Source organism: Eptatretus burgeri, chromosome 2 (genome assembly GCF_056783735.1).
Source record: "Eptatretus burgeri isolate ZD-2024b chromosome 2, Ebu_testis_v1, whole genome shotgun sequence".
Taxonomy (NCBI): Eukaryota; Metazoa; Chordata; class Myxini; order Myxiniformes; family Myxinidae; genus Eptatretus; species Eptatretus burgeri.
The window spans coordinates 113269505-113287675 of record NC_140962.1 but is presented as its reverse complement, the minus strand read 5'-3'; the positions used below and the strand labels follow the sequence as shown (position 1 = coordinate 113287675).

At 43.3% G+C, this 18171-nt stretch overlaps 1 protein-coding gene across 4 annotated transcripts in view; it reads left to right on the top strand.

Annotated features, from left to right (window-relative positions):
- Positions 1-18171, top strand: part of LOC147032855 (uncharacterized) — a 322720-nt gene that overhangs the window by 134324 nt on the left and 170225 nt on the right. For all 4 annotated transcript variants that reach the window (XM_085870793.1, XM_085870792.1, XM_085870794.1 and 1 more), the window contains one exon: positions 11457-11572. In XM_085870793.1, the coding sequence (XP_085726919.1) occupies positions 11457-11572 (116 nt within the window). The remainder of the gene's footprint in view (positions 1-11456; positions 11573-18171) is intronic.

Below are 18171 nucleotides of genomic sequence, written 5' to 3'. Positions count from 1 at the left end.
TGTATACATGTACATACATACACACATACATACATATTTACAGTAGAAGCTGTGTTTTCCGGCACTTTACATCGAGATTGAATCGTGTCGGTGCTTGATTAAGAAAAATCTCTCTTGAAGTGAGGTCATTATTTGCATGTTGTAAAAATGTAAGGGTGATAAGGTTGGCAACAGCCTTGTGGGATTATCTTGTGTTGTGCTTCTTGCATAAGCCATTGACAGCAAATTAGTCGTTTGGAGCAGGTTTTCATGTTATGGCCTGGGTTTTGTGATGCCACTAAAATGTCCCATTGATGCTCATAAATGCTGAAGAGAAAATGACAGCATGCGCTCGAACGCCATTTGGATTCGATGCCAAAAACGTGCGAACATTTGAGCTATCACTAATGCCTGGAATGATGGGGATGGGGGAAGGGAGGGATTGGAGGATATGTGGAAGGGAGTGGAGGAGACATGGGTGGTTTTTGTGTTTGGGGGATTTTTCATTGTGGTGTTTTCAACTTTTTGTTTTGACATTATATTGAGGATTTCATTGACTTGTCGGATTTTTGTACTAGCATTACCTTTAGTTGCAGCATGATGCAGATACGGGCCGTTCAAAATATTATTGGAATGATGCTCATCAACCCAAGAAGCACCAATGTTTTGCTATTTTTCAGTTTATTAACTATACATAACTAGAAACACTCGCTTCATTCTGGAGCAGCCTTGTGGTGGGGGGTGTGGGGTTATGGGGGAGATGGGGAAATATATGTTTTGCGCTGTGGCTAATAATCCCCCCTGTATGTAACAGGGGTCAGTAAACCACTTGCACAGTGGCACGTATGCAGGTGAAAATTGCATGCCCCCTCCCCCCTCTGCAAGATAGGGGGGGGGCGGTTTATCTGGATAAACGCTATAAAAAGTGCTGTCAGTGACTCGACATCGATACGCTTGCTCCATTATACAGTACATAGATTAGTTTGGCAATATTTGTTCTTATTAACTATGGTACATGTACTACATGTTGAAAGATATATAAATGTTGGCATTTGTTGGACTACTGTGAGTATTTCGTTCTGAGAACATATTGAACACCCCATTTAGTGGCATTTGGCTGGTTTAGCACTTTTTAAGGTTACAGTTATTTTGAAAAGCACTCATGCAAATATAGAATCCTAAAAAGACATTCCAGATTAGAGTGACACCTTAAGTATTAATGATGAAACCTCCCACGTTTCAAGGCGAAAATGGCTGGGGAATACGCACTCTATATTTTCGCATCGGAGGAATATCATGAGGGAAAACCGCAAGATGTATTCAATGAATCCAGTGTGAATTGTGACAGATTAACTCTGAGTGTGATGAAAGTAAAATAAATTCTCAATCCTCTTGAGTAAATGCTTCTTGGCAAGAAGAACGGAATAAAATGAAAAGATTTTATGTGCTGGATATTGTTGGGGAAAAATATCTGGAGTTGTGCTTTTAAAATATGATCTGCCTAAATCAAGCAAATTGGGGAACAGGGATGCAGGGAAGTGAAAATTGAGTGGGTTTTGGGAGGTGGTGGAGGTGCAGTGCTGGAGCATGGCCATAAAGCAAAGAAGTGGATTGGAGGCTACATGTGGAGCAATGTTCGGAAATTGATTCAGGTGTTACAGAGTATATATAGCATTGTCCATGTACAATAATTCGTTATTGTTTGTTGCCTATGGTGACCTATGGTCTTCTTTCAATGCAAACAAGCAGCTTGCTACATTGCTGGGCATTCAAACCTTTGAAGGGATGGATGATGCCCCGGGGGTGGCTGCTCTGACAGCATATTGTGTGGAAGACACCAGCACCCCATCATTATGGATAAAGATGCTTTTGTCATTCCCTGCAACATGCAACTACCAAATTCCCCCTATTTTCGTTTTGCAACCGTGTCACTCGGGATCAATGCTCTTTGCATGAACCTTCACGGGATTTCAATAGCCCATCACGGGAGGGGGTTCTACTGCAGGACGTGTAGGGATTGCATCAGAGGCTTACTTGCTGGGTTATAAGATTGCATCTGAAACATTTTCCCAGCAATAAAGTACATCCAACCTAACCTCCTGGTTACGTCACAGACTCTAAAAGCCACGATGAGGGAGAGGGCGACAATTTGCAAGGGTGATATAATTGTCAGAAAAGAGATGCAAAGATTTTCAGATTGTTATCACAAATCAACAAACACCCTGTGTTGATGGCCTTGATGATAACAATGGCTGTGTAAATAATGTTTTACAATGCGACAATATAGCAGTTAATGCAATTTCATTACTCATCAACAAAAATAACCTGAGCTTGCAAAGACAAGAGATGTACCTCCCTTTGCTGCTGGGCAGTCACTATATCAGTGGGAAGGGATTGCTACTGAATTGCAGGAGGTGAAATTTTAAACTGGTGTGGTGTTTCTCTCTGATGTTCAGATCAGCACATTTATTGTTGAGCCATTTCTTTTTTCCCCTCCACTATTACCCCGTGCTCATAGCGTAAAGTGGGGTGAAGCTGTCTATCGGTCTATTTCTACGATCGAGGAACGACTGAAATTGAATTTAACTATATATTTTGAATACTGGAGAACATGAATCGGAACACGAACCTACAGTTTAGCAGTATTTTGACTTTGAATTTGGCAAATAGTATGGCGTCTCGTCCTGAGTGCACGTGCGCACAGATGAGTGAGGTCATTTTTTTAAAACTCTGTCTTCCTGTCTGGCAATCTAACAAAATTGAAAATCATTCCAAACAGGAAACTTACTGTATTTTGGGACATCAGAGAGGGCACAAACAAGAGGCATGGACAACCTAATTTAACGTGTTAAATAAGGTGGTGTAATTGATGGTGCATCCGCGGCGATAAACTTCAGATTTAATGATTTGTTTTGTTTTCTACATGTTTGAAAACTTTTATTTTATTTCAATTGAATTATATACTTTGAACACTGCAGAACACAAATTGCCTTGTTTGCATTTCCAAAAACTGTCAGTTTAGCAGTTCTTTGGCAAAATTGCATGCCGTCTTGACCAATCAAATTTGCAGCGTGCTCTGAGGGCAGAGTTCCAGCAAGATCTAGACAAAATGGCGAGGCTTAGCGATGCAATGACGGAGCTAACTTCTTCCAAAATATCTGCTTGTTTAGGGCATCTTTTTCTCAAAGATCATTCCAAAATCGTCAGTTTCTCAAAGAAGGGTTAGCACAAGGTTCAGCTCTGGATTGTACCCATCCGCCCTGTATGGTTGCAATCGCGTATTGAAAGTTAATGAACAAAGCTAATAATAAGTAATATACAGTATATCGTGCTCGGAAACGCAAAGGAAGAGTTTAAAAGACCCTTTCCATGTCCTTTTTCTCAAGACTGGGTAAGGTTTTCGAATAATTCTTCATTTTCACGGAGCCATTTCTACCAAATTATGCCAAGTCCAATCTCAATTCCTAAAAACAATTCCTGATGTCATTTATTGTCGAGTCACATCTAAATTCCCTAAAAACAATTAATGATGTCTTTTGTTAGGGACTCAAGTTTCACGCCATAGTGTTACAGGTACGTCCATAATGTCACAAATACGTCCTTATTTCAATATGACCCTTGGTATGAGCATGATAATCAGGAGGGCGGGGGGCTCCATCAATTTCATCCTTTATTTATTATCTCCTTCAGCAATTCTTGTGGGATAGTAACAGAACATTCGAGGGTTTTTTGTTGGTGAATGTATGTTGGACCAGAATTCAATTCAGAATCCAGCCTGCCGGTTGCATCATTACTGATATGCAGTTGTGCCCCAGCACATTTGGGAAGGAATTTACAGTTCTTTGATGAGACTGGCATTGACTTGTTTACTCTTTATCAAGGACACCATTAAGTGGATCTTGGCTTCCGTTAACACATGTGACAAGTCCCCAGCTTAATGCCTATCTGACAAGATAGCACATGCATTGATATAGCAGCTTACCTGTGAAGAACCAATCCAATAGTTATATAGTGAGGGTAGAGACTCAAACTCAGACGATGTAGCTTGAAGGAAAGTGGGCTACTTTTACAACATTCTGTCGGAGAGTCCATGTGTGAAAGGAACAAGCAAGTGGAAATGATAGCGCAGCTTGCATTTAAGGGAAAAGGACCAGCAATTTCGTTTTCAGTGCTGCCACAAACAGCTTTTAGGGATGCAAGCTCAGCTGGAATTCAATGCAGCCTTTGTGTTTCCAGTGGAACAGCTAAAACCCACCTCCCTGATTACGTCATACCTGTATCGTATAGACAAGCTCACGTCATAACCCGCGTATATTCTACATTACGGTAGTTTTGATCCTAACTTCAACCCTAACCCTGATCTGGATTGAGGGGCAGGGCCGATATTAGTGGCTCGCTCATACTAGTTATAAAATAGCTGGCCTGTTCCAGACTACATGAAGCTAGTCATACAGAAGAGTTTGGTTGTTTAAATAGGTCAATAGATTTGATTGCCTACCGGTTGTCTTGCAAGGTGACTGGATCACAGCAGAACGGCAGAAAAATCCAATTTCAAGCCTCCTTTAGTTCGAGTCGTTTGATGCATTGCTTACAATTCCAGCTCTGTGGCACTTGCTCAATAAGATGTGATTGATGAATACCCTCCCCTTGCTAAATAAAGACATATTCATTCGCGAGATTTACAATCTACGAGCAAAAAAAAGAAAAAACATGGGAGATTACTTCCCATGTTATTTACCATAAATATTATATTTGCCGCATTTTTTGAGGGATCTCTAACTTCTTCTGCATTCCGCTCTACTCCTCCAAATTTAATCTGTGCTTCTTCTTACTACACATTGTGTTGTATATTGTTTCATTGATTCAAATGCTGAAGTCTTGGAGTCATAGTTAAGAGAGTGATTTCTCTAATGTCTCATAATATCCTTGTGATAATACATGACATGATTGTGATTGTGAGTTCCATGACAAGGAATTTCAACATAGGAGGAGGCCATTAAGCCCATCCAACCCTTCATTATGGTTGCCAACATATGGTTGTTTGTCTGTGCTCTATCCTTGTAAATGCTGAGTGTCAAGCAAGGAAGCAACATGTATCAGAGCTTTTGACATATTTAAGAAGAAAAAAAGAATTTTATAACATTCAAGTTCAGAATATAATATTTATACTGTACTTGTATTTCCAGCAGTGAATAAAGGTACAGTATAAATATTATATTTCTGGCAGTGATGGACCAAATGACCTCATCTCGTTGTTTGAGGTCAGTTTATTGATCAGGCCCTTAGTCAGGTCAGGCCAGATTAGATCTGTGACCTGCTACAGGTATCATGTATACCTGTACTAACCTGTTCTATGGTCGGGTTGTCGGCAACTAAACCGTCTCCCCCACCAGTTTTTTTTTGGTGAGGAGGGTGTTTGGATATGGACACCCAGCAGGATTAAAAACAAAACCTGTCAAAGGATGGAGGAGCTCCTTGTGAGCCAACGGCCATCCATATCTAGTACCCAACTGTGTCTGCGGACGTCCCCCTTCGGTTGGGTTACTTCTTATTAGTAGGTTCGTGGCAGGATTTGCACTCCGGCCACCGTAAAACCCTTCATTCCGCAAAACACAAAAACACAAAGAAATCTGAAAACCCACTCCATGGGAGTACCTCGTGTGCATCTTCCCTTCGCAGGGCAGCTCACCGGATGACGGGATTGGGGCAAAGCCTTCGGGACCCCCAATCTTTGATGATAGGAGGGAAACCACGGGGTAACATCCCTGGGTCAGATTGCGGGAGAGTGTGTCAGAGTGGTGCTGAGGTGTCGTCCACCAGACTGCGGTCTCCTTGGGTTAACCTGAGGAGGTCCCTTCGGGTGGGTGCCTGGAATGTCCCATCCCGAAGAGAGGATGATCACCTGTCTCTGTTATCATCTGAGTTCAAGCGTTTGGACATCGGTATTGCAGCTCTCTCTGAGGTTCGGAGACCGGATTGCGGTGAGATCATGATGGGTGGTTACACCTACTATTGGTCTGGTCACTCTGATGGTTACCATACCCAAGGAGTTGCTGTAGCTGTGTCCAACAAGCTGATTCCAATGATAATTGAGGGAACACTGGTCAACAAGCGTATTATGAGATTAAGGATTCGTCACTCCTTCGGTGTCATTTCCCTGGTCTCTGTTTATGCTCCGACTGAGGCGAGTGATCTCACTGTGAAGGACGCATTATATGTCACACTCGAGTCTGTGGTTGATCATTGCCCCAGACGAGATACACTTCTAGTCTTGGGGGATTTAAATGCATCGACTGGAACTGATAGGGATGGTTATGAGACGTGTGTTTGTCCCCATGGGTCAGGAACTATGAACCAGAATAGCACTAAGTTCCTTGACTTTGCAAGAAGTCATGGACTTTGGGTGGCCGGTTCATGGTTTCAGCGCCCACAAGCTCATCGCTGGACTTGGTATTCCAATGCTGGTGGTGTGACAAAGGAGATTGACCATGTCCTCATTGATGGTCGCTGGAGGATGATCCAGAACTGCTGGGTCTACCGGAGTGCTCAGTTCCTCAATACTGACCACCGGCTTGTTGTAGCAACTCTGAAGTTGCACCTTAAATCCAGGAGAATGGTACCATCCCAGCCCAGGCTGGATGTTGGCAAACTCAAGGATGAGAGGGTAGCTGAGGAGTTTGCGAATAAGCTGAGTGGAGATTTGATGAGTCGTGGTGCTTTGGGAGGTCCTGAAGAGTTGTGGAGTGCCTTCAAGACCACCGTCCTTGATGTTGCCGGTGGATGTCTTGGAACTGACCGCAGGGCAAAGAAGAATTTTGTCTCTCAAGGGACACTCGATACCATTGACCAGAGTCGCAGGGCCAGGCTGAATGGCAGAGCTGGGCTGTTCAGGGAGCTGAGGCGTAAAACTGTGCGTGCCCTCTTGGTAGACAAGGAAGCCTATGTGCGAGGATTCTGTGAGGAGGTAGAGCATCACCTGTGGTCGGGTGATTCTCATCCTGCTTACACGGGAATTCACGCATTGCGTTCATGCAAGCCCATCCTATGATGTACTCCAGTTCGAGCAAAGGGTGGTGGGCTCTTGACAGAGGAGTCCGAAGTTAAGGCCCGCTGGGCCAGTGACTTTGAGCGGTTGTACCAGGCTGATCCACCAGCTGTTGAGTTGGACGCTTATTTGTCTGCATCAGGATGGCATAACGATAAATATCCAATCAATGATGACCATATTCGTTGTTTATACATCAGACGCACCAACTGACTGTTATGGTAAGCATCACCACAGATTATGTCTCACATGGTAAAACCACATAATCCGCACAGAGCAACCATCCCTCTGCCACCCAGACAATTGTTCCTGCTAATACAAACCATTCAACCAAAAGGCACGTGATGTGATCGGCTGAAAAATTGAATCATGTGGAGTGTGACGAGTAGAGGCAGGAGTTTAAGGGTAGCTCTGTTTGATGTTTAACGGATAATGACCATATCATCTTTGTCTGTTTGACAGAGTGACCAGACTGAGGCCTCTGTGTTAGAGGCGACGCTTTGGTGTGAACTATCTCGAATGGGGATTGGTGTAGTGCTCGTCACACTCCACATGTTTCAGTGTGTGTGTGTGTGTGTGTGTGTGTGTGTGTGTGTGTGTGTGTGTGTGTGTGTGTGTGTGTGTGTGTGTGTGTGTGTGTGTGTGTGTGTGTGTGTGTGTGTGTGTGTGTATCCACATATATTTTTCTTTGACATATTATACACATAAATATGTGTACATATATATATATATATATATATATATATATATATATATATATATATATATGTATGTATATATATATTATATATACACACATATAAATATATACATACTGTTACGGTTGTTGGGGTAGATGAAAGAATTTATTGGGGAATATAACGTTGTGTGGAGTTGCTTGGTCTGTGTACATGTAGAAGGCATCTCGTTGTAATTTTGTCGGGAACCTGTGAGCTTAAGTGTTCCGTGTCACCACCAGAGGGGATGGTGTCATGTTAATTAGCTGGGGTTTAAGAATAAGCTTGATTCAGAGTTGATTCAGAAGAGGCCGAGTTGATTCAGAAGAGAAACAGAGGCGCAAGTTCAAGGCTGGCATATTTTGAGAGGCTTCAGACTCAGTAGGCTGGCACATTTTGAGAGGCGAGAGGGAGAGAGCGCAAGCATGAAGCAAGACCCTGGCTTTTTGGCTCTTGGTTTAGTCGTGAGAAATAGACGCTGAGCTTTGTGTATGTCATAGTGAGTCGGTGAGGACAATCGACATACGAAGCAGCTACACGTCTGAGCCTTGGTGTTGTGTGCCGCTCCTGGAGTTCCTGGTGTACGTTTGTCCTGCTATGAGAGAAGTGCGATTTTGCAAGCATATGCATGTGCTGATGGAAGCGCCTCCATTCCAAGTTCCACAGGGACCAGCTCTGGGCCAAGCTAAGTACAGGAGTGGTTGAAAGGAAGGGTTTTTATTTTTATTTTGTGTTCCCTTTGTCTGTATTTGAGTCTGTGTGAGGAGGCGCCTCAACTGTAGGATTTAATAATTTTATGTTATTATCATTTCCTTTTTAATTATCGTCCTTTGTAAATATTTGTGTTATTTTCATTAAATGTGTTCATTTTGAAGAAACTGTATTCGTGTATTTGTGGTGTGCTTGAGGATAAATCCCCATGTGCATCCGTTTCATTCCCCGTGCTCATCCGCCCGTCCGCCATTGCCCCATGCCCTTCGAGCATGTGTTAAAATCTCCGAGGATCAACGTGTCCATCTCCTATTAATAAGGTACTACTCTGCCGTCCCCCGGGCTGGTGGTGTTAATCACCCGTCACTACAAATTGGGTCGGGGGGTTAACCTGGGCCGGCCATCCCCGCAACAATATATATTCCATACCCCCTTTCAAATTTTTCACCCTTTGTTTCCTTATAGCCGGGAATTAAATTGCATTAAATCAGACTTTATCCACCTTTAGGTACACATCGTAACCCACAACTTCCAAGTGAAAAACAATCTCTACAAATTTCAGAAAATTAATTAGAATTACAAAACTAGATTATATTGGTTGGAAAAGTGTCCACCCTCCTTGTAATCACAATTTTAAATTATCTCAGGTGCAAAGGTCACACACAAAGTTAATTGGCCTCCACCTTCACACACCAAGTTAATTGGCCTCCACCCGTGTTAAATTGTCATGATTCTGATTATTTCAGAATAAAATCAGCTGTTCCTGAAGGTTTCCTCTGCTGAGTAGTATATTTTATAGGAAAGACTGAACCATGAGCACCAAGGAGCTTTCAAAAGACCCCTGGGATAAAGTTGTGGAAAGGCACAGATCAGATGGATATAAAAATATTTCAAAGACCTTGAATATTCCATGGAGCACAATCAAGACAAACATTAAGAAGTGGAAGGTGGATGGTACCACCAAGACCCTGCCTAGATCAGGCCGTCCCTCCAAACTGGATGACCAAGCAAAGAGAAGACTGATCAGAGAGGCTGCCAATAGCCCAATAGCAACTTTGAAAAAGCTACATGCCTTTATGGTAAAGACTGGTCACTGTGTGCATGTGACAACAATATCTCAAACATTCCACAAGTCTGGCCTGTACAGTAGGGTGGTAAGAAGGAAGCCACTACTCCAAAAGGCCCACCTTGAGTCCCATTTAAGGTTTGCAAAAAACCCACTCCCAAGATTCTGAAGCCATGTGGCAAAAAGTTTTGTGGTCTGACGAAATGAAAATGAAACTTTTTTGGCCTGAATGCAAAATGTTACATTTGGCTCAAACCCAATACAGTGCATCACCCAAAGATCACCATCCCTACTGTGAAGTACGGTGGTAACAGCATCATGTTACGGGGATGTTTCTCATCAGCAGGGCTGGGGCACTTGTCAGGATAGACGGGAAAATGGATGGAGCAAAGTACAGATAAATGCTCGAGGAAAACCTGCTGCCCTCTGCAAGAAAGCTGAAATTGGGATGGAAGTTCACCTTTCAGCATGACGACCTGAAGCACACAGCCCAAGCTATACTGGAGTGGCTCAGGAACAAAAAGATAAATGTCCTTGAGTGGCCCAGTCAGAACCCCGACCTCAATCCAATCGAAAATCTGTGACATGACTTGAACATTGCTGTCCATAAATGCTCCCCACCCAACTTGACTGAGCTTGCACAGTTTTCTGCAGAAGAAAGGGCAAATATTTCCCAATCAAGGTGTGCAAAGTTGGTAGAGACCAATCTCAACAGACTCACAGCAGTAATTGCTGTCAATGGTGCTTCCACCAAGTATTAACTCAGGGGGGTGGACACTTATCCAACTAAGATATTCTGGTTTTGTATTTCAATTAATTTTCTGAAATTTGTAGAATTTGTTTTTCACTTGGAAGTTGTGGATTAGGATGTGTAAATAAAGGTGAAAAAAAAAATCTGATTTAATGCAATTAATTCCCAGGCTATTTGGCAACAAAAGGTGAAAATTTTGAAAGGAGGTGTACACTTTTTAGAGGCACTGTATATATTTGAACCATTTTAGTAAAATATCACATATCGTCAAAATACTTGCAGCATGAAGGACTTTAATGAATATTTTAATCAAACGTCAAATATGCGAAGATTGTGAAGGAAAGGAAACCTGAAGAGTATTCAAGTAAATCACAATAAGGATTATTCCCTGTCATGATCCGTAATGCACATTGCAAGTGTAATATGGATCGCCGAGGCGTAAATTGGAACAGTTTGATTTGTCGTATATATAAGTGAGCATTAAATCGAGTTTGGATGATGTTCGACTCGGCAATCTGACGGAGAGTCTTCCCAAGTTCATTGGTCGATAGGATCGACACTCCATCCAAACTATATTATGAAAAAGTTGCTCCATTTCGGATGGAAGGTCACAGTGCCGTCCCAAATGTTTTTATCCCTCCATTGCATATTTATTTACATTTTCTATGTCTCTCTTCAGGGTAGCCTTTGGAACATTATGCTCCATCACTGCCTTGTTAAAGCTGGATTTTGCCTTACGTAATTGCTTCCATGGTAATTTCCGTAGATTCTGAGAACCATTTTCCATGTTCCCCTTTAGCCTGCCAAGATTCACTGTAGTCATTGGGAGGCTCCTGATCAGAGGTGAAGATCTGCAAAAATAACAAAGAGTTAATGAGTTTGTTTTTTTTTGAAAGTTTATCTTGTTGTCTAAATTGGGATGTCACCATAAAAGTTGTCAAAGTTACCAAAAAGGAAGTTACCAAAAAATTGCGAAGTTACCAAAAGGTTACCATGCTATTTCATGTTTGTTTTTATGTTATGGAAGTTACCATGCTATTTCCATGGAAGTTACCGTGCTATTTTATGTCTGTTTTTATGATAAAATTCCATTTATGATTTTTGTATTTCTCATTACTTGGTAATTACATTGGTTTCCCAAGTTATGTCATTCACTGACATTTTCTCCACCCCTGCTGGTGCCCTTAGATTGGGAATTGTTTGTCTGTGACCGTCATGTCCCTACGCTCAAACAAGCTGGAACGTCTCCCCGAGGAGATGGGCCAGCTAAAGAAGCTTCGTGTGCTGAACCTCAGTGATAACAGGTTTGCCAAACTTGCATTTTGTACTTTATTTCTTGCACAAAACTTAAAGCTTTTTGATCGAATGATGTCCAACCGACTGTCGGGCAAAGTGCAAAATTAGAGTTTATTAAATGGACAAATACAAAGCGAGATCCCAATACATTGGCATGGCACTGCACAAAGGAATGTGAAGAAAATGGTGATTGGCTTTTTCTCTCTGCTCTCTGCCACCCCTGCCTGTCCTGCTTTATACAATAACTTGTATATCTACCTAAGTACATTCCCAAAAAGCTGCTCCTTTTAGAAATCACTCATAAATATGAGACTGCGCTATATATATAGACAGTGCCAGAAACCATGAGAAATTCAGGATGGCTTCATATCTAGAAGTAGCCATAAATTCCCGAACCCTTGAAATCGTTCCACAACCCGTAAAATCTAACTTGAACATAAACACTCGTCAACATTTTACTCAACGTTAGCATTTACAATTAGTGTGCAGCTTCAACTAACATCACAAATTCCTACATAAAAACTGATTTGGTCCAAAATTGAATCATAGGTAAACTAGCACAGCACTCAGGAGAGCACATACCTCCACCAGGCTGAAGAGTTTACGTTTCATATCCCACTGATAGGCTGGATCTGCATTCGCACCTGAATCAAAATCTAATTGGATTGTAATTGTCAACTAACCAACTCAGCCACCTAGTTTTGTTATACTCCATCCACAACTTTTTGAAATATTATGTTTGTATGTATTATTTTTGGCCCCATCTCCCAACGGTGAAGAATCACTTAGGATATTAAAAAACATTCTCGGATCCAGATCTGGATCTTCACCAAAATTGAACCAATTTATCCTTGTCATGCAACCAACCTGCCCACCAAGTTTTGTCCAAATCCATTCATAACTTTTTGAGATATCGTTTTATATATAGTTTTTAGCCAAATCGCTCAGTGGTGAAGAATCACTTAAAAAAATCTCCGATCTGGATCCATAACTTCACCAAGATCTAATCAATTCGTCCTTATCACACACCCAACCTGTCCTGTAGGTATCCTCCGAATCTAGCAATAACCTATTAAGATGTACTGCTCACAGACAGGCAGACAGACAGACAAACAGATAGGGGTGAAAACATATAAAAGAATTGGGGTCCCGAAGGCTTTGCCCCAATCCCGTCAACTGGCGAGCTGCCCTGCGAAGGGCAGCAGCACAGGAGGTACTCCCATGGTGTGGGTTTTCAGTTTTCTTTGTGTTCATGGGTTTTGCGGAATGAAGGGTTTTACGGTGGCCAGAATGCAAATCCTGCCACCAACCTCCTAATAAAAAAGTAACCCAATTGCAGGAGCATGCACACAGACACAGTTGGGCACTAGGTAAGGAAAGGGGTGGGGGGGAGCTAAGAACGGGGGAACAGCGATGAAAGGTGGGTTGGGGAGAGTGACGCTTCACGAAACGGCGCTGTACACTCTCTGAAGGGGGGGGGTGGGAGTGAGGAGAGGGGGAAGTGGGGAGAGGGAGGGGTTTGGGAGAAGGTGAGTGTGAGGGGAGGGGTTCTCAACTTGTGTTTGGCAGTGGGACTTGTGGAGAAGGGGAGGGGGGATAGTACAGGATTGAATGAAATGGGTGTGTTAATACAGTACGCGGAGACTGCCAGAAGATCTCCACGGGGTGGAGAAGAGAGGGGTTTGGGGGTAGAATAGCGTGAGGGGAGGGGAAGACAGTGTGAGGGGTGGTGGAGGCAGCGTGAGGGTAGGAAATTGGAAGGCAGCATGAGGGAGGAGGAGGCAGGGTGAAGGTTGGAGAAGAAGACAGTGTGCAGGGAGGGGAAAAAGGCAGCATGAAAGGCAAAGGCAGCGTGAAGGGAGGGTGGGCACTGTGAGGGGGTGCAGGAGGCAGCACGAGGGGGTGGGGAGGCAGTGTGAGGAAAGGGGAGAGAAATGTGAGGTTGGGAGGCAGCATTAAGGGGGGAGGCAGCATGAAGGAAAGGGAATGAGAAGGCAGTGGGAGGAAAGGGGTGGGCAGTGTGAGGGAAGGGAAGGGAGAGGAAGGCAAGGTGAAGGGAGGGGAAGGCAAGGTGAAGGGAGGGGAAGGCAAGGGGAAGGGAAGGCAAGGTGAAGGGAGGGGAAGGCAGCATGAAAGGAGGGGAAGGCAAGGTGAAGGGAGGGGAAGGCAGCATGAAGGGAGAGGAAGAAGCCAGAGTGAGGGGAGGATAAGCAATGTGAGGGGAGGATAAGCAATGTGAGGGGCGGATAAGCAGCAGGATGGAAGGGGTAGGCAACGTTAGGTGAATGGAAGGCAGTGTAAGGGCAATGGAAGGAAGTGTGTTGGTTGTGGGAGGGAAGGCATTGTAAGAGAAATGAAGGCAGCATCAGGGCAAAGGAAGAAAGCATGAGGGGAGGGTAGGCAGCATACCGGGGCGGTAAAATGTGACCAAACGGTAACGTTTTCTTTTTAACCGCTGTGTACTGTATAAAAACGCACAGAAAATCTCTTCCTCCTTCACTTTCTTCTTCGCTTATAATAATGTGAGTCTCTTTCAATCCATGCCTGGTGTTTGCTTCATGGCTCGAGTGGTGGGCTTGGGATCTTAGGGTCCTGAGTTCAAATCCTGCTTGGCTGTTGAATTAATACCAGATGGGGTTGACTCAACTTGTCATCCTTCTGAGATTGGCAAAATGAGTGCCAGCTTGCTGGTATCCTGTGTCGGTGTGGTGACCCGTCCAGGATTGTGCTCAATAGCTCAGGAGACTGCTTATGCAGCACCAATGCTCTGCACAGAGTATGGTCCCAATGGATGGATGTATTCAATCCTGTTTCCAATATTGATTAAATTCAGAAAATGCTGATTATACACTACATTTTAAAGCATCACAAAGAAGGTTGCTCTTCTTGCAACACAGGTGAGAAAGGATACAAAAATGCAGCTATTTCAATAATTTATTCACACAATTTTTAAAGGGTGAAAGTTAAGTTTTTATTCCATTTTTGTTTTTTAGCAATTATGCAAAGATTGGTATTTCTATTAGCAAAGTGAGGGGTCTCACTTCTGGTAGCTTTGAAATTAACAATCAAGCAGCTCGGTGAGTACTTGCCAAGTGGCCTCAGCACTCAAGCAAGCACTCCAATAGAACGCCTGGCTTGGCAAGTGATTACCGATCAGTGAAATAAAGCCATACACCTGGAAACACCCAAGCAATGTTCGAATTGGACAAATGAACACTTTTTTTTTCTTTTAGCCGTTAGAACTGCTGCGAAGTTCAATTCTGGAGTTTAAATTTTGTAATTCGGCTTAGTTTAAGATATTTTCTAGGTTATGGCATGTGCGGAAATGAAATGAAGCCACAAATGTTTATAAGCATTGCAATGTATCCAGCAATTTGTACGTATGATGATCAGGTATTCGATGATATATGTGAGGAAAGTTTAAAAAAACAACTTTATTGTTAATAAATCATTGCAGCCTGTTTCAACTCAAGGCTTTATTGAGCAGGCTGTACAAAATGGTGCACTAAACCCCAATGCGGAAACCGAGGATGTGCCTTAAGACCCCATCTGGAGCATGGTGGATGAGGATCGCCTGATAAAGGATATAATTAAATAAGGCTGTTAATTATCTTCAAAAGGGGTGTTTTAATAAACCCAAACTCTCAATTTTCACTCTTGCACTCCCTTCAAGTTCCCTTAGTGTGCAGGCAAAGTTTCAGGCTGCAAGGTTTTGGAGTTATGGAGAGGACACACACTGACTGACTGACTGACTGACTGACTGACACACACTGACTATTATTATAGATGGATCCATCCTGTGATGACTCAAAATGCTATTTAACGTGTGTCATTGTTTGTGTTATTTTAACGCCAACTTGATCCGAGAGGATATCAATTTGGTGTTAAAATAACACAAATATGTTAAAATAACACTCTTAACCTGACATCTCTCAATCCAGGCCACTGTCAATAAACTAGACATCATCTGGGAACAGAATCCTTCCTTCCACAGGATGTCACTGACTCCTTAGTGTCTCTCCCCAGTTATTCTCTCCTCCAATTTGATAGGCTGGAGTTGCACTTTCCTCAATTTCTCACTGCCCTTGAACTGATCTTACACCTCCCATCCCCCAGGAGTACATCGAGCTGTGACTTCCCATGCGCTCCCAACTTTTGTTCATCTGTGTGTTGTACCATCCACTTAACAGTGACGACTCCATCTCCATCTCTCTCAGACAACATGGACAAACTTTTAACTACTCATACCAACTCTCTCTTCTTGCTATATGGCGATTTCAAGTGTCACCATGCAAATTAGCTGGGTATCGATACCTCTCTCACCAGCCATGGTGCTTCAGCACAGGACTTCTGTGACTCCATGGGACTGACACAATCTGTAAACTTCCCAACCCAAATTTCTTCCAATGGCAAATCCTCGCTTCTGCACTTATTGATGACAAACTTTCCCACAAATGTCTCCTGCTCTTCCTCTGCTCCAATTGGTTCATCTGATCATGTGCTTGTGTGATGCCAACATCTCTCTGGCTATTCTCAGATAACTGCCTCAACTCCGGCAAGTGTAACATTTCACTCAAGCAGATTGGCAGGGATTGCAAGCAGCTATCTCTCTTCCAGACTCATCTCCCACATCCACTGCCCCTGATATTAACTTAGCCTGGGAATTCTTCCACAGAAATCTGCTCTCGATCATGCACAGATTTCTCCCATCTTGTCTTCGATAATTATCTGACCCTTCTTCCCACTGGTGGTATACTGAATCCTTCTCTTCCTGGAAGGCTAATCTGACTGAAGGCAATCTCATTGCATTCAAAAAATTCTGCAACAAGTGTGTGTCCACTCTCAGAAGAACTAGAAAACAACAGCTGTCCAAGCTCAAGAATGAACTTTCAGACTTTGTCTCCCTCCTCGAAAACCTTGTGGCGCCTTGTTAAGGATGTTCTCCTTCCATCGCTTCCCTCTCATCAAATGTCACCACAGCTGACTCCGCTCGTGAGAAGGCTGAACACCGCAATTCTGTGTTTGTATTCCAACCTTCTAATGTTGCGTCCCCAACCCCTCACCCTCGGTACCCATTCTTCCCTGTCGTACCCAACTGCTACCAGACTGGGTCTTTTGCACCTTAAAAGGTAGAGAAGGTTATTTCGGCCCTCGACTCTGACTCTGCTCCTGGACTGGATGGCATCAGTCCACGTGTCCTAAAAACCTGCTTTGTTGCTTTTGCACATCCTCTCTCTGCCCTTTTCACCCTGCCATTTGCCCTCGGTCATCTTCCATCTGCTTGTAAAACTGCCAACATTGCTGCATTACATACAAAAATGTGCAATAACTTCATGACAGACCTATCAGCTTACCTCCAATCATCAGCAAGGTCATGGAATCCATCATCGCAGTCGATATGAAATCCCCTCCTTTTCTCCAACAACCTCATCTCAGATCATCAATTTGGTTTGAGACCAGGTGACTCCACCTTTGACATGCTGCGTCTACTCACCCAACAATGGATGGAAGCCCTCAATATCAGACATGAGATCAGGGCCGTCTTTCTGAACATATTTCGTGCTTTTGATACAGTCTGGCATCCTGCCCTCCTCTCTAAACTCTCTAACTATGGCATCGAATGCCAACTCCACAGATGGCTTCCTTACTTGATTTCCTCTATTCTCATAGCCACGTGACTTTCAACGGAATCCTTTCATCTCCTCTCCCGATCAAGGCTGGAGTGCCCCAATGCAGTACTCTGGGCTCAGTCCTATTCCTGATCTTTATAAATTATCTCTCTGGCTCTCTGGAAAATTACTATTATCTATTTTCTGATAACTCCATCCTCCACTGTGACATCCCTCATCCTTCAGACAGGCAGGTTGCAGCCTCTTCCATCTCTTCAGATCTTGCCAAAATTAAAAGGTGGTCAAACACTTGGAAAATGGCTTTCAATCCTGATCTTTCCCCGAAAGGACCATATGGCAACCCCCCCCCCTCCTGAGCGTTTCCTTCTGTATCCATCTTGTCCATCCCATGCATACTCTCCTTCCGCCAATACCTCCCCACACCCCTTGTTTGTCTAAGTCTCCCTCTGACTTGGCCTTCAACTCTGCTGTTGGTGTTTCTCCCATCTCTCTACTCTTCCCTTTGTTCTGTTACGTCCTGATCCGTTTAGTGTACTCGTACTAGCTCCTCCACGAGCCTCGACTATGTATACAATAAAAAAGATATTGTTTGTGCGAGCTCTTTGAAACGTTCAGCACACAATCCCAACCTTACAACATACACCTTACAATGGGTTTACTGCAGTACACAGTGCATATTTGAAGGGCACTCGGTCGAGTGCATACCTCCACCAGGCTGATTAGTTTACGTTTTGTATCCCACTGAAAGGCCGGATCTGGATTTGGAGCTGAACTAAAATTCAATCGGCTTGTTCTTGTTACCTAACCGACTCTTCCACAAAATTTCGTCCAAATTCGTCCACAACTTGTTGCAATATTTTGTTCACAATCAAACAGACAGACAGGGGTGAAAACATAATATCCGTCCACCTTCTGTGGTGGAGGTAAATTTCAAACTCCTTTTCCCACCACCTGTCACGCATGGGTTGTTTTTTTTG